Genomic DNA, 23,206 nt, shown 5'->3' with positions numbered 1-23,206 from the left:
CTCTGGGATCTAGAAAATGAAAATGTATGCTTAGCTTCATAAAATGCTCAAGAATAGTAATAATTTGGCTTGGGGTTTTTTTAGTAAGAGGAGAGATTGATGACAGAGGGGATGGTGGAAGGAAGAAGGAGGAGGAGAGATGAAGCAAAAAGCCATGGCAGTGTAAGTGAAACAAGGCTCCTGAGAGACAAGGGAAGAAATGAAGTTTTTCCATGGCAAAACCCATGTCCTTGGAACATGGCTACAATGAGGGAAGCTGTTCAGCCCCTTTGCTGTGCGCAATGGAAACTGGCACTTCCAAAGGAGAGGTCGCCACGTCACTGTTCACATCTAGACCATGATGTCAAGAGTTCTTCATCATCTTTTATGCCACTCTTTCAGCAGCCTTCCCTGGAAATGGGAAACACAGGGGGACATAAGAAAAAGAGAAAAAAAAAAAGAAAGCAGAGAAGGATGTATAAAGAAAGCTGCACTTCTTGAGTTGCTCTCAGTGCTCTGATGGTCTCCCCGCCAGGCTTTAGAGACAAGCAGTTGGAAAAGCGGCCCACACTGGCCAAGTGCCCCAAGGGGAACTTCAGCCAAGGGGGAGAAAGTGAGGGCTCATTTCAGGAGACCAGCAGCTCAAGTGACCCTTTCAGTCCACACAGCGAGATGTCCTGTCCTCTCCCGGGAGCAGCGGTACCTTCAATGAGGACAGCCCAGGCCAGAGAAAATTGTCTCCAACCATTTCACCTGTTCTGGCCACACTGGAAACCCTGGGGACCAGCCAGCATGGCTCTGCAAAGTCTCCCATGATGGGACTGGCACCACTGGAAAGGACAGGCTTCTCCCAGCTGCCACCCTGAGCTGCTCCAAGCCCAGCCTCGGGGTCTGATGTCTAGATGTGACATTGGGTTTGACCTTGCACAGTTGGCCGCCCCATCGCCTTTGGCTGAGGAGACCAGAGCAGGAGCCATGGATGATAGGGATGGGAGGACATGAAAATTGAGCCCAAAAGGAAAGAATTTGGCCTGCAGACTAACTTCTTACATGCTGAAGGACATCCCTGCTTGCCTCCCCCATGCTGCAGTAGTAGTTCAGGTGGATTTCTTGGCTTTCAGAAAGGAATTTAAAATGAAAAGCTAAAAGATCCCATCTCAGACCCTTCAGCAAGTCCACCCTGGCTGTGGTGTTTACCTTTGGACTACTAGTCTTGTTCTGCTGGGGCGGATGGGGAAAGCCTGCAGGTAGCTTTTGCTTTTTTAGCCACCCTAAACCAAAAAATCGGAGACGCAGATGCTACGAAAACAGGATGTCAGCTTTTGTCAGAAAAGATCACAAGAGGTTTGAGTTTTGTTTTTTTTTTTTAGCTGCCTCTCTCTCTTTCTCTCTCTTTCATTTTCTTACTCCCTCCCTCCCTCTCACCCTCCTCCCACCTCCCAATTTCTGTCAGCACTCAGCACACGGTCAGGGGAAGAGCAGAAGAGATGGCGGTGGCGGAGACACAGCTGTACGCAAAGGTGGCCAACAAGCACAGGAGAAAAAGCACCTCTGTTCTCCTTGACTCTCTCCTCGCCAAAGGATTCCCGGCTCATATCGCGTGAGTAATGTGTTCAGCTGCCTTTGCACGGTAAGATGTATTTAAGATATAAGAGGTATTTCTCATAAGATCCTGACAGCAGGCAGCTTGCTTTTTTCATCAAGAGACCATGCTGTTTCCTGAGAGTGATGTCTCTATACAGGGATCAGACCTGTCTTGCTTTGAATTTCTTGTAGAGCTGTGTGTATTGCTCATACTGCAAAAACAACCTGCTCTGTACCCATTTTAATAAATACTGTGCATATCTGAAGACACAACACCCTTCCATGTCTTCAGGTTGAGAGGCCTCACAATAAGTTAAGAAGTTGATGTTTGCTCCTGGGATATATATTCTGTCATTTTTTTTCTGCTTACCACTGTTATTATAAGGGAGTTAAATGTGGATGTAACTTCTATCCAAAGTTTTTTTCAGGCCTGGCAAAGACCTCTTGCTGGATTTTGTTACTGGAAACTGTTTTAAAAGAGTAAGCTTTCCTTAACAAGATGCCACCTAAGTCTGTCAATTTTTCTTCCTGTCTTGAATCAGGATCTTGTTCCAAAAGCGTGTCTTACCTGGAAAATGTAATAGTAAAGAATGAGGCGCTACTCTTGGCAACCCGAATGGATGAGAGATTAACTGGTGGCAGCTAACCAAGTTAATAAAAAAGAAACGTGGTGGCCACTCCTCCCCCAAACATCACTCTGGTTGCACAAGGAAGTTTGAGGGAGGATTTTTCAACTTCTGAAGGGCAAATATGGACACTTTGGTTCAAACTGTTAAAAAAATAAATCTTTTTATTTAAATGTTGAAGAACCCCTCATAAAAATATTTTAGAAAGGAGAGCAATATCTCTCCCTTTTGACTGAAAATTAAGCAAGTTGAAAAGGCTCCATTCAGAAGTGCCATGTTGCTTTCTTAGGAACAGCTGTGTTTAGCAGATCAACTTTAGACATGATGGGCACAGCTTGCAAGGAAACTGTGGGTCCCTTGTTCCCAGTTACACATAGTGGAATTTTAGCTGTGCAGCTGAAAACCTGGATGATCATTTCTCTAGTAATACTATAAGTTTGGTCACCCCAAAGTAACAGCTAGTTTTTTAATTTTTTTGTCCTGTATGTGATATTCTTCAAATCCTCTTCAAAACAGTTTCTGCTGTTACAGAGATGGCTTTGTGCTTCCCAGGTCAAAATCAAGAAGCAGTGGCAGAAACACTATGCAAATCAACATAAAATGACAAAATGTCCAAAAGCACTTTATTTTTTAATTTATTTGCTTTTATTGACTTTAAGACCTTCAAAATTTTGATTGTGTTTTTATAAAACCTTTTAGCTGTCTCTGCAGTTCCTGGGTTGAACCGTAAATGAAAGTACTGAAAAGTTGTTCTTTTGAGATGTCCTGGCCTGACAAAAACGAGGCTGGGTGGAAATATTACTAAATCTTTCATAAAGTAGAAGCAGCATGCCAAAGCAACATTTCCCCAAAGAACAAAAACCAAATATGTGAGGATCAACCCTAGCTTCAGATCAACTAAATGGGCCTTCCCTAGTGCTTTACACAGAACTGAAGAGTGTCAACTGTTTCTGCTTTACGGAAGACTCAGTTTGTTCTCACTGTAAAGACACTACTTTTAATACAGATTTTCAAAGGTTTATTCCTACTCTCTATCATCTGAGAGAAATTGGTATATACAGAATTTATTCTATGCATTATCTTTCAATCTTCACTGCTCATCTTGGAAGTATAGGATGTCTATCACAGCCTAATGCTCTCCTGGTGCTAAGGGCTCTACAAACCCTGCTGGAAAGCATCCTACAGCCAACATATATGATGAGACAAAAGGTGGGAACAGGCACAGAGAGGAGCACAAGGGAGCAAGGAGATAGTACTGAGCAGCATGACAGTCCATGGTCTCAGGTCTCACTTGTCTTATTACATTTACGATTTTGCAGGCCCTATGGTAAAGAAAAGATGAAGTCATGCTCGATTTGCCTTCAGGGCAGCTTGCACAGAGCTTCTCTCCAAGTAGGAGGAGCAGCATGACATGAAGCAGTAAAACACTGACTTTGAGGTGTAACAAGTGGTTGACAAAGTCTGGCATCATTGGCTGAGCAGAGGCAGGCACTGACATTTCAACAGAATACAGCAGGAAGGGCTGTATGGGGAGAATGGCAAAAACATAGGTTGGTTGTGTTTGATGTGATGGACAAGGGAGAGCCAGCAGAGGTGTGGAAAGAAAATGTGCAGTATTCAGTCACAGAGGACACAGGCTAGTTTTAGACAAGCTAGGTCATGGTTTTGCATCGATTTGGCCATGGTAGTTGATTTACTTTATGGAGAAGAAAAGTAGAAGGTAAAGCTTGAGTGGGAAAACTCATGTTTAGCCCTCATCCATGTTGAGCCCCCACTAAAGAGCCAGGCATGATTGCATAAGTACATTTAAATGTTTTTAACAAGCCCATGTGTAATTTTTGCACTAGAGAGAAGACAGAAGGCTAGGAGGAAGCACCAAGGATGAACCTGAGTCCTGCTGCTTAATGCACTCATTGCACTGCTGGTGCGTGCTCAGGTGTCACAGGGATGGATGGAGGATAAAAATGTGAGGAGACTAAAAGAATGAATGCCCTCAGGACCCACTGGCCAGAAAGGATGGCCTCCAGAGAAAAGGAAAGAGATGAACAGATGCCAAATAATTTAGCAGGTTTTCCTCCACATCCACTGTCTCTACTTCCCTTTCATGTCTCTTCTGAGAAGTTTGTAGGTGGGTTACAGGACTGGAAATGGGGTTCGTGGGTGCAGGTGCTACTTAAATACTGGAGTCCTTCACCCATCACCTAGCATTTAGTCACAAAGACTTGTTCATATGAAGCCCATAGTTGGCATTTTGAAAGCTCTAGTGAGAAAAGGAAATGGGAATCAAATCCGATCCCAGAGAATGACAGCTGCATTAACAGAGAGAAACGTGAGATATTGTCCCTCATCTTGGACTGAACTGGTGGCTTAGATCTGGCTCTTTGCTGGCCTCTGGGAGATCCTCAACCCACATTTTCGAACCCCAACATCAGTATGCCTTGCTTTGTTTATATGTATGGGCTCGGGCCTGAGATTTTGAACCAGAACATAACCCTATGAACGGAGCAAACCCTTCCAGTGTCCAGTGCTCTTCCAGTGCGTGGTTTACTCAACCCTAAGGAATTCCATATAGTCAGTAGGGCTGCTAAGGAAACACCTCCAGAACACAAAGGAGGACAGGTTAGTAATCTTCAAGGAATTAAAGACTTGTAGTGGAAAAAACTATCTGGAGGGCTTCAAGAACGTTGGTATTTGCCAGGAATAACCTAGTTGTTAAAGGTCCTGTCTGTGCTGGAGAATAGACTTGGTGACTATAGCATGTCCATTCTTTACTTTTTAGAATTTTTCTTTCTGTTATTCTGATGAATCTGTTTTGGTTTTTTGTTAGGCAAAAAGCCTTGGCTGCTACTGGACAAAACACGATAGAAGATGCTGCAAAATGGCAAGTACTTGGGATTTCTAAGGAGTGCTTTCAGATTAAACTTGGTTAAAAATCCTTGTTCACATGCTGATTCTGTCACTGAATGTGAAGTTAGCTGCCATTAAACCCCCTGCATCTGAGTTCTTTTTTTGTGGGTTTTTTTTTCATTTTAGTTCATGCAGAGAAAGAAATAATTGTATTTGTACTTATTCTGGGAAGGGAGGTTATTTGCAGAAGGTCCAGGGTAAATCAAAAAAGCTGGAGAGGAAAGGGCAGCTTTGGGCAGAAGCATCTACTTTTACCACAGTGATGTTAGTCAATTCATGGGACCAGACACTTCTCCTCAGTTTGAAGCCTCCTGCTTATTTACGGCTATGGCCGCCGAAGTCTGCTCACTGCCTCTGCACGGAGCCTGAGGGGGGAACCTGGACTTTCCATCCTGAAGGAAAGGAGGAAGGAAACAGGGAAAATAGCTGTAAACCCATGGCTGCAGTTACAAACACGTGCAGTAATAACATGAGGTTAAATGGCAATGGCTGAAGGCAAACAGCCCATCTTCTTCCCTTGAGAAAGGCTCATTATAAAATAGGCTGAAAGGCTGACAGTCAGAGGAACGTATCATTAGAGTCAAAATGACTTGTTAGTCTTGATCTCTACAAAGTTTTTCTTCTGTAGCAAGAGTCCCACAGAGTATTCATATGCTGATAATTGATTTTTTTTCTTTAATCCACTCTCAAATCAAATCCAGTCTTTCCTTGCATTCTCTTCTGGGTTTTGCTGTGGGATTTTTTTGGCTTGGTTTGATTGTTTCTTTCTTTTTTTTTTCTTTTTTTTTTTTGTAAAAAGCCAGAGGAGACATTTGAGAATGGCAGATTCTTCCCAAATAATTTTTTGTCAGGAATGCCACCACACTTTCCATCAATCACTACCAATCCAACAGCTGCAAAGCCAAACATACAGCATGTGAAGAGCAAGGTGAAGGATGTCATCACATGGGATATGAGTTTCTGATCTTTGCTTGTGCATTTTCTGATTTGTCTTGTTTGCTTTTACTAGGGCTGAATAAAAATGCTAGCTCTTTTGGGGTATTTTTTTAATCTTCAGTTATTTTTCATTTGGGCATTATTCAATATTTTCTACCCATTGCTTCTTTTTCCTCCTCCAGCCCTCTGTTTCCAGTCATGAAAAAGGGGGAAGAATAACCCCCCAAAATCTAAAAATATCTTTTTTGTTGTCTCATTTTCAGACATCGAAAGAAGTGAAGGCACATACTAAAATGTAAAGTACACAAAAAATAAGCGGAAGAAAAACCCGTTCTCCATTAGTTAATATTTCAGAGAGAGAATTTGTAAGGAGCTCTTAATTTAGCTTTTCCTTTGTAAGAAAACAACAACTTTGTATTTCCTTTTTCTGGTCTCTACTATGGATGCCTTCAACCACAGGAAACAAGAGTAAGCGGTGCACATACTTTACTCTCTGTGATATGCTCTTGATTTCAGGTTGCACTCCCACTGCAACGATCCCTCTTTGGAAGACCCAATCCCTCAGGAGTATGCTCTTTACTTGTGTCCCACCGGCCGTTTGCATGACCATCTGCAAGAGTTTTGGAAGGAGAGCAAGCGCCAGTGTGGGAAAAACAGAGCCCACGAGATTTTTCCACACATCACTCTCTGCGACTTCTTCACGGTAAGGCGCAAAAGATGTGCAAGGGTCAAATATAAACTGCTGGTGGAAGTGGACCACCTACAGTTGTCTTACACCAGAAATTCTCCTTGGTGATCAAACTAACGTGACCTAGGTCCAGGCATGTTTGCTTAATATTTGAGTGTTCAGCCCCCGTGTAGGCACCGGGGGCTTTCTTCCCACTACCTGCTCTAGCTACCCACCTTAGCCCTTGACATACCTAAAAATCGGGTGCTGGGGCCAGTGGGATGCTTCAGGGTAGCTGAGTGGCATGTGTCTAGCATCCATCTAGAGCAACTCTGTGCAGTCCAGGCTGCACATGGACCTGCCAGCAGTGAAGCACTGCTCCCCACACGCAGCTATCAGCAGGCTGGAGAGACCATGCCCATTGCTGCATCCATCCAGGATGTTAAACCTTCCTGCCTGGGGCAGCAGTGGCTGGCTTCAGCCAACTGTGCAGCAGTGACAGCGTTATCATAGGATATAGACAACTTCGTATTTTGCCTATGGGAACCTCAGGGAAACCGCTACCTAGCCCAGAGAGCCCCAGCCAGAAGGTCATTGCTATGGTGGCATGTTCCAATCTTTACCCTTTCTACTGAAGCTTGGATGTTGTGAAAAAGGGAGAAGCAAAATGCACAGGGATGGAAGGAGCAAGGGGAGCTGGACGGGAGTCCAGCAGTGCAATTGAGTCACTTTGTCAATAATTTAACATGGAAGTTAGGCTCCTGTGCTGGACTCTTGTTGGGCTTTTTTCTGGTTCTGGAGATGCTACTGTCCTCCTAGCCGGCCGGTAACCCTCTAAAGAACTTCCCAGCAGAGCTCCTTCTCCTGCACAGGTGAATACCCCAGTATCAGCAAAGACCAGCAAAGGTCTGGAAAAACTCTGGAGCCAACTGGTATCCAGTTTTCGCACACTGACGGTGATGCACATGAACACCAGCTGCAGCTGAGATGCGCTGAAACAGATGTGAGCTAGAGTAGCTGGACAAAATTATTGTGTTAATCATACTTTCATGCTAAACCATGCTGCTAAGTATAGACAGTGAAAATAAGAGTATTTTGTTGCAAAATATTGAATAGCAGGGTACACTGTGGCCATTAATCACAATTATACAGAACAAAAATCATGAATTAATAATGAATGCCATGGTGTTGAAAGGTGTCAAGTTTAAAGGCCTGCCCCTGGAAGAGATGACTGAATTGCAACCCTCACCTCAGGCACCTCCACCCTGTTTCAGGTAGCATATTTCTAGGGATAAATGCACCCTCCGGTGCTATTCTCTGCTCGTCTGCTGTCAGCAAGAGCTGGCCTGGATGCCTCACAGGCAGAAAGCGAGACTCACTGACCTGCCTCCCACCTCCTTCTCCCGACACAGCCCTCTCCTGTTCCCTGACTCCCCACGTCTTTTGCAGCTCCCGGACTTGTCAGCCCCGGCGGATCCTGCTGCACGGCACTTGCCCTGGTGCAGGATCCCACCTGCCTCTTTCACCCCACAGCCCAGTCTGCCCAGTGGCCCTAATGCATCTCTCCTCACCATGCCTGAGCCTCACCAGGCAGTGCGTGTGTGGCTTGAGAAATGCTCAAGAGAGAAAGACGGTCTAAGCAGGAGGAGCTCCTTTCTTCTCTTCTGCTCTTCCCCTTCAACAGCATGACCTAGTGAAAAGGCTAAATGGAGCAAACAGCTCTGTGGAGGAGACTAAAGCAGTGTGGACATGGTGCATTGTTAATGTTTGTGTCTCTGATTAGACAGCACAAATTTCATCCTTGTCTCTTCACTGTTTAAATTGCTTAATTGACACTTTTTGTGGAAGCATGGCTCCATACAATCCTTTAATTTGCTGTGATTAGAGCATTAAGGGTCATAACGACAAAGATGCCTCATAAATTTTGCTAGGTATGTTGCTCAGCATCTGAGATCTTGAAGTTTTAGCAGGAGCTATTTCAGCTGTCAGATAACAATAATGCAAATTCTTACTTAGAATTGAAGAGGGAAATCATGATCCCTGCTTCATTTCAGTCAGGTTACTGCACACCTGTCAGATGGTAAAATCTTTTGGCTCTTCCCTATCCAGCCTCCTGGTAGAAGGCTCCATCTCCTATTATAGCACCAGGACACTGTGCTGATCAAACTGCCCAGTATTACTGATCTTAATACCAGGAATTTCAAGCAAGTTTGTAGGTGTGTTGTCTTTCTCAGGAAGTCTAATTCCTGCACTGTTTTCTGCTATTACTGTATGACACAGGCTACAATAGTGGCTGTTGAGCCAGTGGGTAAAGCCTGTTCCTCCTGTTTTCTTTCAGTGTGAAGACCAGAAAGTGGAATTATTGTATGACACCTTAAAGCGAGTCGGTGACAGCTTTTCACAGTGCTTTCCACCATCTATTTCACTATCACTACATTCATCCACCAGCTACCTTGGCTTCTTCATTGGTGACAGCCATGCAAATATCCTCAAAGAGTTTGCTCTGGCATTCTCGTCAGAGGCTTCAGCCCAGGCAGGTAGGACCAAAATCAGAGGGAAAATGGATGGGTCATAGCACAAATGCTTAGGCATGTTACTGAAAGCATTTCTTGTGCCTGCAGGGAAGCTTAGCTGATGTTTTATGCCAGCAAACACCCTTTCCTCCCACAGATTTGAAAATAACATGGCTAGGGAAGCATGGTTTAGACTTTGAAGACACAGTGCTTTTATCTAGAAGCTGAAAAGGTTAGCTGTGTAATTTGATAGATCAGGATATCCAAGATGGGTGGGGATATAATCCTCCCTATCCCCAGACCTCCATCTCCATGGTGCTATGGCCCAGCCTAATGGCCTGACTGCATCCTTGAGAAGAAGGTCCTAATCCCCACTCCAATGACATCCAAGGGAAACTGCACCACCAGTTGAGACTGTGGGGATACAACCCCAGAAGAGCTGTGTCTCAGAGAAACAAGTTCAATACATCTCAGACTGGGAGAGGAATTTAGACCCTGTTCATTTTTCTCCCAGCTGAAGCCAGGGAGCAAATCAAGTCCAGATTTATGAATCATTTTGGCATGATTAAAATCATGGCATTCTGCAAAACAGTTATTCAGCAAAACTCTGATCCACTCCACTACTAATTACTGTGGTGTTTCTTGTAGCATGCCAAACATGTAGGACTAAACAAGAAGAGCTTTAAATGACCTTCACTTCTATGTTGGGACATGATTGTTTTATTCCTAGATTGCCATGTGAAGCCCTGCCTAAAGCAGCTCCACCTTACCTTGGCTCACAAGTTTTATCCTCACCATCAGAAGACTTTGGAAGAATTGGCCAAATGCATTAACCCAGGGGAGAGCTGCCAGTGGATAGCTGCTCTCTACTCACGGGACATGCGTTTTGTGCATTACCAGGTACTGTCATCAGATTTATTTAATTTCCTGAGCCCCTGGTCAGACTCTTTGCTGCAGTCATCTTGCCTTTTTTTTTCCATGAAGAAAATCAGTGCATGCACAGTACAGTGTTTCAAAAAGCATGGTTATTTCAAGTACCTCTTTGGGTTGAAAAACTGTACCCATGAATTGGTAGAAGATACCTTTATGTTAGGCTGTTTGACCTGCATGTCAGCAAGGTCTAATTCCCAACTCCAGCAGAAAAAACTAATCTTACCATGACATGAAAAAATAAGAGAGACAGGAAATGATGATCTTTGAATATTTGCTAGGATTTGTCAGATCACAGCTTTGCAGCAAAATTCCATTCAGCAAAATCAGTTTTCTTGATTGTTCCAGCCATGATGAAAACTGCACAGATTAAACATCAGTGAGCAGGGCACAGTTGTCACTGATGATTTTCTGCTTGACAAACTCCTGGTTAAAACCAGTTGACGTTTTTCCAGTTCTCATTTCCAATTTTAAGTTATGGAATGATCAACATTTTTTAGTCAGATCAGTATATTGCTTTGTCACAAGTCTTATATTGGATTTTGGTCACACTCAGGAGAGCTGCAAGTAATCAAAACCAGCTGACAATGCTTTTGCTATGTTTGCTTCCAAATAAGTCTGTACTAGTTACAGGGGAAAAAAGTATTTTTATGGAAACCAAGTGCCTAATTTTTACACATACTGCAAATGCAGTAGTGTCTTCCTTTTCCTCTGCCAAAATGCCATTAAAGAGCATTTGCAGAGCGGAAAATAGTAGCGGTCGCTGTGTCCAGTGGAGAGTTGAACAAGCATCTCCTGAACCGCTGTGGCACGTGCAGCAGCGGGCTCTGGGCAGCAGCCTGACCCTGCTGCGTGTTCCCCCAGACACTGAGGGCCCTCTTCCAGTACAAGCCCCAGAACATCGACGAACTCATGATCAACGCCGGCGACTTCGTCTACGTTGACCCGACGCAGCAGTCCGACGTGAGCGAAGGCTGGGTGATCGGGACCTCGCATCGGACCGGCTGCAGGGGTTTTATTCCCGAAAACTACACTGAGAGGGCCAGCGAGTCAGACACGTGGGTTAAGCACAGGTAAGCTGGGCTTTCGTGGGTGTTGCTTTATGTCAGCCACTTTTCCTGCTGGGCAGCCGTGGCAGCGTTCCTCCTCGCTGTGAGCTGTGGGCTGCCAGGCGGGAACTGGAGGCGGCGTGGGCAGAGGAGAGGGGGGTCCTGGGGGTCTGGGTGGGACGCCGAGACTTCTGGAAGAAGGGACATAGGACACGCATCCACAGATACCCGGAGTTCATTAGTTCAGCTGCTCAAGGGATGACCCCTGTTTGCACTTGAACAACCTGAACATCCTAATGAATTTGAAAAGACCACGTTCTGCCAGGCAGGCTGAGTCTTCAGCCTGGCTCAGTGCTTTCTCCTTTCTTCTTTTTTTCTCATTTCAAAGGCTTGCAAAGTTAACTTGAAATGAAACCACGCAAAGGTTGCTCCACCACCTTGAGGCCTTGTCTTGTTGATTTACCCTGTATCAGCAGGCATCTGTCTGGCTTCCTGCACTTTGTTCTGCCGCTGACAGCACGGCTGATGCCACTTGTAGATTAGAGCTGATTTTTCTAAGCAGGGAGGTGTAGGTGCACTTCTTCTTGAGTCCTCAGAGACAGAGGAGGCAACCAGGGAGTATTTCCTGTTTGAAGATCACACTTCAGCAGAGTTACACACAATATATGCCATCGATTCATATTATTTTAGATTCATTTTTCCGGGGCAGATTCTAAATCAAGAACAAAGTGATGAAGTGTGCAAAAAATATTGAATGGAGCATGAATCCTGACTTACACATCTCTGTAGACAAAATGACAACTTAAAAATCCCTTCTATTTGTGTGTGCGCCCATATGTTTGTGTGAGGGTGTGTTGCTTCTGCTTTTTCTACAGGGAATATGTTTTTGTAACAGCTTCGAGATTATTCGCCCAAACTGAAAATGAACCTAATGTAAAGCTGAATGGAGAAGTCCATAATCCTAGTATGTCAAGGAGCATAACCAATGTACTTTCTCTTCAGGTAATTGTTTTTTTCCATTTCTAATCTTTGCCGCGTGCTTGTGCAGATATACTATGTATTAAAAGCATTTAGTAAATTTAATATTATCTTCCTTGTTCTCCCTCACATTTTCATGTTACGTTGTAATGCACATACACACACACACACACACACAGACACACAAATACAATTATACTGTACGGTATAATATCTCATAAATATTTTGTGACTTATATCATGTATATTACTCTTGCTTTCTTTCATAAGAATTTTTGTTGCTGTCATAATAGCACAACATATGAGTTCTCTGCTCAGGTTTCTCTGTGCACAGCCTTACTGGGCAAGCTGTGCAGAGGTATGGTGAAAAGTCTGACAAGTGAAACACGGGCACAACGTCCCCTGACTTTCATGTGGGTTCATAGCAGAGTAATTAGAGCAGAATTAGGTTCATTGTTCATTGTTACTTTTATGTCCAGATCCTATGGATGTCACCTTGATGGTTTACCTGGTCGCAGATCTTGGCACATTTAAATGTTTCATTTTCTTTTGTATTTTTAGATACAGAGTTAATGTAAATAACTGCATAGAACTGCTGCTGGAGAACAGCCAGCTGTAAAGGTTAGCAGCACTGATGGGATTACATTTTTGTCCCAGTTTCAAAATCAACGTGTATCAGTTTTTTCCCAGGTTTTCCACTGGTCTTCTGGTAGGAAGAGCAAAGCAAATAAGCACTCTGGTTTTTTACCTACAGCACATTTGCATCTGCACTGCCTTATTGGCTCTGACTGTCAGGGATGCCAAGACGGTCCTTACCAGCACACTGGCATGCTGCAGAAACCCCTTTGGGCTTGCTTGCCCCATGGCCTCTCTTCTGTCTGTGCTGGGGATAACCCTGGGTTCATCTGTGTTAGCATCAGAGAAACATGAGGGCACCTTGAGGGAACTTCCATCCTGGGGGGTCCCAGGATGCCGTGTGTACAACCGTAAGACAGAAACATCTGCACAAGTCACATGTATGTCCTTCCACCGGCTCTTGATTGCTCTTAGCATCTCTTATCTAGCTCAGATCTGTGGCAGAGCCATCACTTGGCCTGAGGAACATGTTCTGCAGATGTGCACGTCTCCAGTCTAGGAGTTTCCCCAGCCTCTGGGTTCCTCCTAAGCAGAAGAGCAAGACCACAAAACCCTAGTTTTAAACTCTGATCTTGCGGTGGTTGATTTTTGTTTTATGGCAGAAATGCAATAACGTTTAGCAGAATACATGAATATAAATCTCATACCACTTCTTAAGAATTCCCTTCTCTGCTGCTGAAGATACACATCGCTAACCTCAGTGCTGCAGCAGTAATGCTGCGATGGGTTGAAAAACTTTTAAAGCCTTTGACCTGTTTCCCCCTATCTTCTCATCTGTATTTAATGTGCATTGTATACTAAACCCAAACTACTCAGAATTATATTTGTAATTCCATGCAGTCTGAGTAAAAAGTGGCTTCAGAGGAAAGCTGGGCTCACTATTGACTTGGCCACACAGTTATGAAAAGTGTAAAAGCAGTGTTTTCATTAGGAAAAGAAGGATGAGCTTGGTGTTAGTCCTGGTGTAGAAAAGAGCATTGCCACTTAAATCTTAGCTAGTTTCCCTCTTTTGTTTATACCAACCATATGATATATATTAAAATTATAATTCCTTCCCACGCTGGAATGAAAAGATCTGTTATCAGCACTACCTTTCACTAGTGTAAACATAGAATTAAAACCTAATCTGTGGCCCATGAAGGTCAGGGATCTCTTTCATTTGTCTTCAGTGGAGAGCCAGTCAGGCTTACTATTGTCCTAAAGATAGGCACCTATTATAGCAGCTCCTTCTCTCCCTCTCTGTGTTTGTTATAAACCTCCCAGGGCAGGTCTGCTCTTCCTTCCTCCATCAGGCAGCATCCAGGAATCCAGACTTTTTATGCAGGTTATATAGAATATCACAATGAAAAACCCTTTTTACACAGCTGTCGCAGAATGCCACCCTGCGAAGAGGTGTGCTGGTCATGCGTCATGGGGAAAGAGTTGATCAGGTCTTCGGCAAATCTTGGCTTCAACAGTGCTTGACTGCAGATGGTGAGTAAGATAATGGAAGGATCTTAGCAAATCAGAACCAAAACCAATTAATCCCAGTAATAGGTACAAAAGATTCAGTCTCCTACGTGTAAATGTAAACACTGACACAAAAGAGTAAGTAACATTGCAAGTCGGGTACAGCACTGCTTTGACCTGCATGCAACCAGTATTTTGTAATGTCCTTAAAGTCCGTCATGTTTATGTTGGATAAACTCTGCAGACCAATCAAAGCTCTTGTGATACTGACAGATGTGTGCTTCACTGACGGATGTACAAAACACAACATCTCTACTGCTCGTTACACAAGGTGGTGGTCGTCACACCCCTCCAACTTTCTGCACTTCAGTCAGAATCATGGTCTGTTGATCAGTCACAGTACGTCACTAGTCAAATCTGGGGAAGAAGAGCAAGAGCAAACCATGGTGGAAAGGAGATGTCAGCACTGACCTAAATGAAAAGTTGAATTTCTTCGCCCTCTCTCTCAAAAATGTATGTTTTGAGGTGAAGAAAACTGACCCAGAACAGGGAACTGTGTGACAGGAGAAAGGAGGGTAACAAGAAGGTGGGAGTTCAGAAGGGAGAGCTTTATGCTGAAAGTCTCCTTTGTTATGCTGGAGATCTCCTATCTAAAGTGTCCAAAATTCATGCTAGATAATGAGCATGGTACCTTCTGGCTGCATAATCAATTCATTGGTTTCATTTTCCTTCAGTGGAAATGTTGTTTTTTGTCATTGGCAATGGTAAAAGAATATCAATAGGGAGTGGATTTTTGCTTCATTTGAGCCCCACAAAGCCGAAGTCTCACGATTTCCTGCCGTCTCTCTCCTCCCACATTTTGCTCCTTCTGAACTTGCATAAGAGGTTCTGTTTTGTTAGGACAGGTGATTTCCCAAGCCAGTGTTGTGACCTTAGAATATGGTACCTTTAGGGTAATAGTAGTCACCAGGTTTTTACACCAGTGAGACACTGACTATGTCTGTAGTACTGAAATAATCCTGTAGGCATCTGAGTTCAGGCACTGCCCCATGACCCCCCAAACTGCTTAGTTCTCAGCTGTCTCCCTGGCGTGGTCTTGGCTGATGGCAGCTCCCCCTCACCCCTACGGTTTCTAGGCGAGGTTTAGGGAGAGCACAGACCAGGGTCGGTCCCCACTGGACAGACAGCACGGGTGTTTGAGGTGGAGGGAAGAGAGACTGGCTCCTTGGGCGCACACCCTGCTTCTTCACTTGCCCTCATGGCCAGAGAACAGACCCCAACCTGTTTCACTTGCCAGTCGAGATGTCATTCCAGGCTGAGTTTTCAGAACCAGCCATTCTACCATTCGGAAGAAACAAAGCCATTATAACGAAATGCAGCCTGTGTGTTAGCTGCTGCCTCCCTCGTACGGCGGCAAAATGTCCCACCTCATTTCAGGAAAATACTACAGAGCTGATCTGAACTTCCCTTCCACCCTGCCGAAGCGGAAAGACAGCATGAAGAATTTTGAGTGCGATCCTCCTTTATCTTCCTGTGGTGTTTTCCAGTCGAGGCTTATAGGTAAGCTGGATAATATCCTACTGAAACTGGAAGGGCTTGGGAAGCAGGCTTTCATCACCTGCAAAAGCTCATACTGGCTTTGTGGTAGAAAAACTTCTTAGTAGCACTCATTGTGGTAACACTTCTGTATGGGCAACCGCTGCAAGATCTTGTTAAACAGTAAAATAGAGGGTGGGGCTGGTTGCTCGTCTTGGAGACCCATTCTGCCAGTTCTTGGCAAAGAAAAAAAAAGAAGCTGCAACACTAGCTGTGCCCTGCTGCGTGTCCACAAGGGACTGACGTCTTATGCAGTTGTCACTGAATGGGCAGTGAGGAGCGAATGGGATAATGACTAGAGGAAGCAGCTTCATGTTCAGCAGCCTGTGGTCACCTCATCACAGGTGCCTGACGGCTGACTCAGATCACTCACCAGAGGAAGCTGTTTCTGCTCCCTGAGCAGCCACACCTGACTGTGACAATGCAAGTCTGGTGCAAATGTTTATCTCTGATGATTCAGATATATGGAGACACCCAAATACCTAACCGCTGTTTGCAGAATTTGAGTGAATCTTCTAAAATTATTTTTCAAACACTCATTTTAAACTTGCTGTTACAACCAGAATGAGCTTTTTAGTGAGCTCAGGCAGCCAACAGTGTGAAAAAAAATTAATAGAAAGGGACTGTCAATGTATCCCATGTCAATGAAACTGAAAAGCTCCAAGCTGGTTTTTGCAGAAAGTATTTTGTAGTATTTTCTCATCTGTCGTGGTTTGTGAAAGAGGAACTCACTTTGCTGTTCCCATCCAGGAGAAGCTTTGCTGGACCAGGGAGTGACAGTCAGATATGTGTACTCGTCACCCGCGCTCCGCTGCATACAGACAGCTCAACACATACTGCAGGGTAAGGCAGCAAAACTGGCCACGTGCTTTTGCCACGGTGAAAATGTCCTCGTCGAGCTTTTGTGAAGTCTCTGAGATGAGTAATTAAGAAGATGTACGACTTTGTGGCTATTTGTTGTTACCTTTAAGCAGGGAAGACGAGGTGGGTTTGTCTAGCTTGGTAATACAGGCAGTAACAAACGTGCTGCCATGTGTATGGTCTGGAGAGTACTATCCCATTAACTCTAGTCCTTGCTAGTTAACATGGAATCTAATGTTATATGAAACAGTGGTGTTTCACATCAGGTTGAATTCAACATTAGTAGCTGCTCATCAGATCGCCACTGCCACCTCTTCCAAAAAGCAAATGTTTCCAGTGCTCTGAAGGATATGTATGTGGATCAGGGAAGACAACTTTCTCCTGAAAGCATTTGCCTTTGCAAGCCAAACTATTTTAATTCCCTCATATTGCAGAACCTCTTTCCTTCTCCTTCTCCCCCTCCCTCTCCTTCTCTTCTTTTTTCCTCTCCTGTCCCCTCCCACAGGTCTGTCAGAGGTTCACAGTTTATTATCATGTTTATATCAGAATTATGATGGGAGTGCATTTCTTCTGGGAACTAGTACCACTCAGTAACCTCTTGAGAATTATCAACAAAATAAAGTGTCTTTTGACAAAAGAATTCTATTTCTAACACTGTAGGACAATTTATTGCCCCACTGAGGACCACTGAGTAAAATACTATATAAAAATGGTAAAAACATTTCCTGTCTAAAGTTTATTGATTGCAACATTACTAAGGTCTTTATTATCTCCTGTACTTTGCAGATCATCACAAGAGAGCTCCAGAAATAATAATAATAATAATGTAAGAATTTGTAGTGACTTAACGTTAGTCAGACAAGAATATAATGTTGACTTCATTTAATCAACACGATCCTCTTTTGTTTGACAATAATTCTTTTTCATTAATGAAAACCTTACAGCCAACAAGGTATAATGTACAGCACAAATGTAACACTTCAAGTGTACCTTTCTCTTCTTAATAAATATTTTTTGTTCTTTCAGGGCTTAAATTAGATCAAAAAGTCAAAATCAGGGTGGAACCAGGACTGTTTGAATGGACCAAGTGGGAAGCAAGCAGAGTAATTCCTAACTTCATGGATGTGACAGAACTGTCAGAGGCCTCTTACAAAATAGACGCAAGTTACAGGTAATTGCTCCATATCCAGCTGTTAAAGCAGTTGGGTTTTTTTCCCTGAGGTATCTCTTCGTCTTTATATTTGTCATAAACCCATTATGAACAGTGCAAAAAAATGGGTGATTCTGATCAAATTCAAGTCTGCATGACGTGTTCCCCAAATATGATACGCTGTCAGCTGTCTTGTGCCAAGAGTCAACTTTGCTGCTCTGACACAGAGACACACACGCACGCTTGGGAACGTGCGTGCACGTAGCACGTGGGTACACCTGCACGTGCACAAACATCTGATACTTGTGTATGGGACCAGCCCCCCTCTGGTGTTGCCTTCAGATTCGCTGGCTCAGGCCCATGGATTGTCACGCGCAAAAATAGCTGCATTATAGGCATTAGTGTCAGGTACCAGGAGTTTTGTTTTTACCTTTGGCTCAAGCAAAGCACACTGTAGAAACGTGAAGAATAACCTGTTGGGTAAATAACATGCTGGTTTTCAGCGATGAAGTAATGTGATTTTTAGAAAAGGTCAGTAAGCCCTTTGTTTAGGGTCTGCAGGGCAGCAGCGAGAGGTCTGCCCCGCGGCAGAGGGTGGGCACAGGCTGGGAGGTGGCAGGGAGCCCAGCCCCACGCCTGAAACGCCGCTGCTTTGTGTCACTGAAGCAACCGCTACAAGAGGAAGGGAAAGCGGGGGGCCACCCCCCGTGCACCCCGGGGCAGATCCATGCAGCGTCTGGGGAGAGAGAGGGGAGCCCGACACGAGCCTGCCGTCCTTGCGGTTTTGGGGGCAGGCAGGGTAACGGCGTTTCACTGCAATTGATGTTTGTGCCAAATTCAGTCGAGGAGGGGTGGCGTTTTGTTTTGCGTCGCTCGTATCGAGGACTTTTTGGGGCCCTCGCAACTTGAGGGAGGTGATGCCTTTTCTGAGTGCTTGCAAACCACAGCAGGGCAGGAAATGATAAGCCTCCAATTCAATCTAGCTCCTCATCTTGGTCGCAAACCAGGCTGCTCTGTGTTTGCACTGCAGAGCCAGATCCAGGAAATTACTCAGCTAATAAAGGTGAGCGTCTCTGGGGTTTCCCACATGTACAAGAAAGGGGGAAAGGAAACTTCTTATGTCTTAATGCATTTCTTACAGCCAGGCGTCTTCGTTTGAAATTGCATGAAGGAATAAAATGCTTCATTTTCTTGGATCATAGTGCTTTCTGGTGTGTTTTACCACCAGCAGACCGTTTTCCCTAGTTTTTTCAGTACGCTTGCCTCAAAAGAAAGTGTGCAAATGCAGAGCAGTGAGACGCTCAGAGGGGAAGCTCTGAAGCAATGCTAACTACAGGCTTCAGACCCCTCACACCTCACTCAGGTCCGGGCAAAAATAGGGTGGATGAGCAATAAACTTGTACATATGATGCCAGTTTCTTCCCGTCGCATGCAGGGTTCAAAATCCTCAGGTCCCAGGGGCTGGTTTTACCATATTCACCCACTGCAAATGACAACCTTCAACTAGGCTGTCAGGGCCTCCCAACATCGGGAATTTGGTGTTCCCGACCCTTGGCACCGCCGGCCACTGCACTCTGGGGCCCTGCAGGCTCTTCCCCGCTGCCGCCGGACTGGGGCAGCCCCCAGCCCTCCTCCCGCGGCCGGACAGAGCTGGGGTCCTGGAAGCTGCTGTGGAGCCTTGGGACGGGTCTGTGCAGGGTGCGCGGCACCCATCAGCCCAAGCCCTACCGGGTCTGCGGGGCTGCCTTGATTTGCAGCTGTTGGAAGGTCTGGCTCCTGCTTTTTTAGGAAACGTTTGTTCAGTGCCTGAAGAGCCCTGGCGTATAAAAGAAAGAAGAACGCCTGGTCTCAGTCGAAGAGCTCAGATACTTAGGAGTGGTGCATTTTGGTGCTGGAAACACTTTTCTTTTTTCAACTCTAGGAGTGAAAGTCTTTACTATCCATTTATCCAGCTAATACAGATATGCCTCATTTGTTGCTGAGTTTGATTTGCTTTGTTTATTAAGGAGACTAACACTGAGGCACCAGATCTTGAAAGCATTCACATCGTCAGTGTCTCGCCTTGGTTTGAACTCGGTCAGGATCGCTAGAGCTGGGCGGCTCTGCAAGTCTGCAGTCCATAGCTGGGCAGTGGTCCCTGCTGACAGAATTGCTCAAAGCTTAAGCTTTTCTTAGGCATGAATCCTACTTTGAATAATCTCCACTGTAAACTACAAGTTTTATTAAAGCATGGTTTTCCCTGCATCTGGTGCCTTATGAGCTACGAGATTTGGCTCTAAGATTTAATGGCAATTACCGTGGGGGACACTAATGCTGCATGCAAGCTGAGGCATGTCAGCCCAGTCAGTAGAAAAACCTATATCCTTTTAACCAAGTGCCTTTTCTCTGGTGTAGTCATTCAATAGTGCTGACAATGTCCCAGTATTCATCTAGATTAATATACATTTGTGATTTTATTGTCAGGGGTAACTTCCCACTCTCTTCTCTGGTGCCATCGGAAAGTTATGAAGAATATGTAAGCAGAAGCTCTGCGGTTACAAAACAGATCATCACTGCCTGCCCCAGCAAAGGTAAAGGTTTCAGATCTTTGTATATTCTGTCAGAGACTTTCAGTAACAGGAACTGGCAAAGATTTGCCAACAGAAACACATTTAACGTGAGTTGTTTGTATTCCACACAGCTTAAGGTAAACTCTTAGTCCTTGTCCTGGGCTACGCTAAATTAAAATAAATGCGATTTATGTGATAGAAATGAAAAAGCAAAATTAAACAGGAAACAGTAGATTACTAAATTGCAAGAGTATACTTTGCTTCATCTTTCTACATCGGGATGTAGCTCAGCATAAGATACTATACTTTTCTGGAAAGTTTTTTTTTTCTCTCTCTTTTCCTAGCAAATGCTTTTTCTCACTAGCTGGTATGCCTACAACACACCAGACTTTTTCTGACCAGCACAGTATACCCTGCCACATTATCAAAGAGGTCTGCAAAGATGAACAGCCCCAAAAGAGCCTCACACCCATCTGCTGACGGGTAACCTGACAGTGCTGCAGCTCCCTTACTACTTTTCTTTGCTTTTTCTGGTGTATCAGGTATCATCCTCATTGTGGGCCATGGCTCTTCCTTGGCATCTTTCACCCGACCTCTGTTAGGGCTCCCTGCCAGAGACAGCAGCAACTTTGCTCAGGTGGTACGAAAGGTAAGATTTTTTTCAGCAGGAAGCTTTGGTTTTGTTTTATTATACTGTTAATAAGGAGCCTGCTTATGTGGTGAGACATGCATGTAACTGCATGCCAATACCAACAACATTAGCTTTCTCATTACAAAGGGAATCTCATGTAATTTTAGCAAAGCACAGGAGGTCGAGAGAACGATTTTCTCCTGGTGAACAGTATGCGACTAGCAGCTAAGTCTTTGGAGAAATTTTTTGTCCAACTCCCATGGAAAGTCAATGCCAGGTAACATTTAACAGACAAGAGGCATGTTTGGAAACCGCTCCATCTGGACCTAGCCTTCCCTTTCCTCCCTGTGGTGTTGTGAGTGTAACATGCAGCTACATTCAGTGAGTCACTCTTTAAGAAGCTGTGTGTTTTTCGAGTCACTGTAAGTTCACAGCTTCAGGGCTCAGCTACAGAATGAAGTGGAGAAGGGTTTTCTTGCCAGCTTCACAAGTGGGACCTGTGCTTGAGATTGGTCGCCAAGGTTTTTTGTTTACTTTATTTGTGTATTATCACCAGTGGCAGAATTCTTCACACAGGTTTTCTTTACCATCTGCCTTGGTATGACCAACCAGAGAGGTCAGTCTTTAGATATATTTTTACTACCACTGTCAATGCGTAAGGAGGAGTGAATATATTTTGATCATCAAATCCAAGTATGAACATAGGGAGATGTCACAAGTTCATCTTTCACCCCACAGGCCTCCAGTCTGTTTTTAGTTCATTTCAGAAGAGGCAAAATGTCCTGGTCTCTCCTCCCAGAACAGTCTCAGGGTCTGCTCTCTTCTGTAGCAAAGCCCCCTCTTTCATGTCAAAGCAATGACCCTGCTAGTAACTCTGCTGGTAACTTCCTTCCTAGATCCCATCGCTGGGCATGTGTTTCTGTGAAGAGCTGAAAGAGGAGAACAAATGGCAGATGGTCAACCCACCAGTGAAGACGTTAACTCATGGAGCAAATGCAGCCTTTAACTGGAGAAATGGTATTGTGGAAGATTAGAAGGCCGGCTCTGCCTTTTGCAGTTGTCAAAAATAAGCCAAAGACAGTTTATGGTTCAGCACAGTCCAGTGTTTCATCCAGAAGACTTACAGTGGATGGGAAATACCATCTCTAAGTTGTCAAAGCACAGAAAAACACTTCCGAGTTTGGTGCCTGAACATTGTTTTTATTTCAGTGGCTGAGAGGAAGGAACATAGGAACTAGTGTGCAAAGGAGAAAGAACTCTTCTGGTGGTGAAGAAAGTACCTTTTAACCTTTTCTGAGTACCAACATTTAATAAATAGAGAACTACCTGGTTGTAAATTCCACTGCTAAAGGCACTAATATAGAAAATGTTGCATTTTCCAAGACCAAAATACATACAGTAGGAATTGCTTTTTTTCATGCACTTGGATCTTTTCAGACAAGCAGAGAAACTGGGACTGCAGAAAAGTCATCTCCTACCCAAAGAGGAGACCAGCTCTACCTAAAGCCACTGGGTTTCCTGTTCACTCCATCAGTTTTGTGAGAGCAAATACCACACTGACTATTTATTTAGCTCTTCTACAAAGGGGCTCTACTTTCTATCACAACAGCTCCCCATTCAGCGATTCCCAAGTGATCCATATTGCAAAAGGGACTAACTAAATGATTCCTTTTTGCAGAAAACTGAACTGATTGCTTTACTGCTGCTGGGACAAAGAAAGATGCCCTGTGCTACTCTACTGGTGACAAAACCGTGGCGTGAGCAACTCTTAACTGCTGAACACTGCCTGAGATGGCACTCGCAGGACAACAGCTTTGCTCTGTCCTGTTCCGTGCCAAATTGTATAAATGGTGACACACCTACCAGATGGGTTACCCAAATTGTCTCTGTAGCTCTTCTCTTGGTGATTTGTTTAATTAATGGAATGTAGCCCTGAAATTTTACGCACAAACAGGAACATGCCTTTCCACAGTCTGTTTTCCTTTCTAATTTTCCTTTCCAGTTATCCTCTCAGATAACTACCTCTGGGAAAGCACAAGTGTTTCTTTCAACAAAAGGAAAAAATGGAGGTTTTTCTCTCTCTTAGCATGACTAAAAATGTTTTCATTTTCACTCTTCATCTCCCTGCTCCTTCTTGACATATCTCTGTATGCATGCCGTTAGCT

The 23,206-nt window shown here is 44.3% G+C and overlaps 1 protein-coding gene across 1 annotated transcript; it reads left to right on the top strand.

The window, feature by feature from the left end:
* The first annotated feature begins 1,466 nt into the window (after positions 1-1,466).
* Positions 1,467-22,932, top strand: UBASH3A (ubiquitin associated and SH3 domain containing A). Its single transcript, XM_069785057.1, has 14 exons — positions 1,467-1,579; positions 5,017-5,070; positions 6,549-6,735; positions 9,038-9,236; positions 9,943-10,112; positions 11,007-11,215; positions 12,067-12,193; positions 14,170-14,278; positions 15,692-15,814; positions 16,601-16,693; positions 17,738-17,882; positions 20,325-20,431; positions 20,953-21,059; positions 21,938-22,932. The coding sequence occupies exons 1-14, from the start codon at positions 1,467-1,469 to the stop codon at positions 22,073-22,075; spliced, it is 1,881 nt and encodes a 626-aa protein (XP_069641158.1). The 3' UTR covers positions 22,076-22,932.
* Positions 22,933-23,206: the final 274 nt, after the last annotated feature.

The sequence above is a fragment of the Haliaeetus albicilla genome, chromosome 6, assembly GCF_947461875.1.
Source record: "Haliaeetus albicilla chromosome 6, bHalAlb1.1, whole genome shotgun sequence".
NCBI lineage: Eukaryota > Metazoa > Chordata > Aves > Accipitriformes > Accipitridae > Haliaeetus > Haliaeetus albicilla.
The sequence above is the reverse complement of the archived record's forward strand: the minus strand, read 5'-3'. Positions and strand labels throughout refer to the sequence as shown.

Bases quoted from the DNA above. Each gene is read 5' to 3' on its own strand.
- UBASH3A (XM_069785057.1), top strand. From the start codon at position 1,467: ATGGCGGTGGCGGAGACACAGCTGTACGCAAAGGTGGCCAACAAGCAC. The intron at 9,237-9,942 runs GTAGGACCAAAA...TTTTATTCCTAG, and splicing joins AGAGGCTTCAGCCCAGGCAG to ATTGCCATGTGAAGCCCTGC. The intron at 10,113-11,006 runs GTACTGTCATCA...GTGTTCCCCCAG, and splicing joins TGCGTTTTGTGCATTACCAG to ACACTGAGGGCCCTCTTCCA.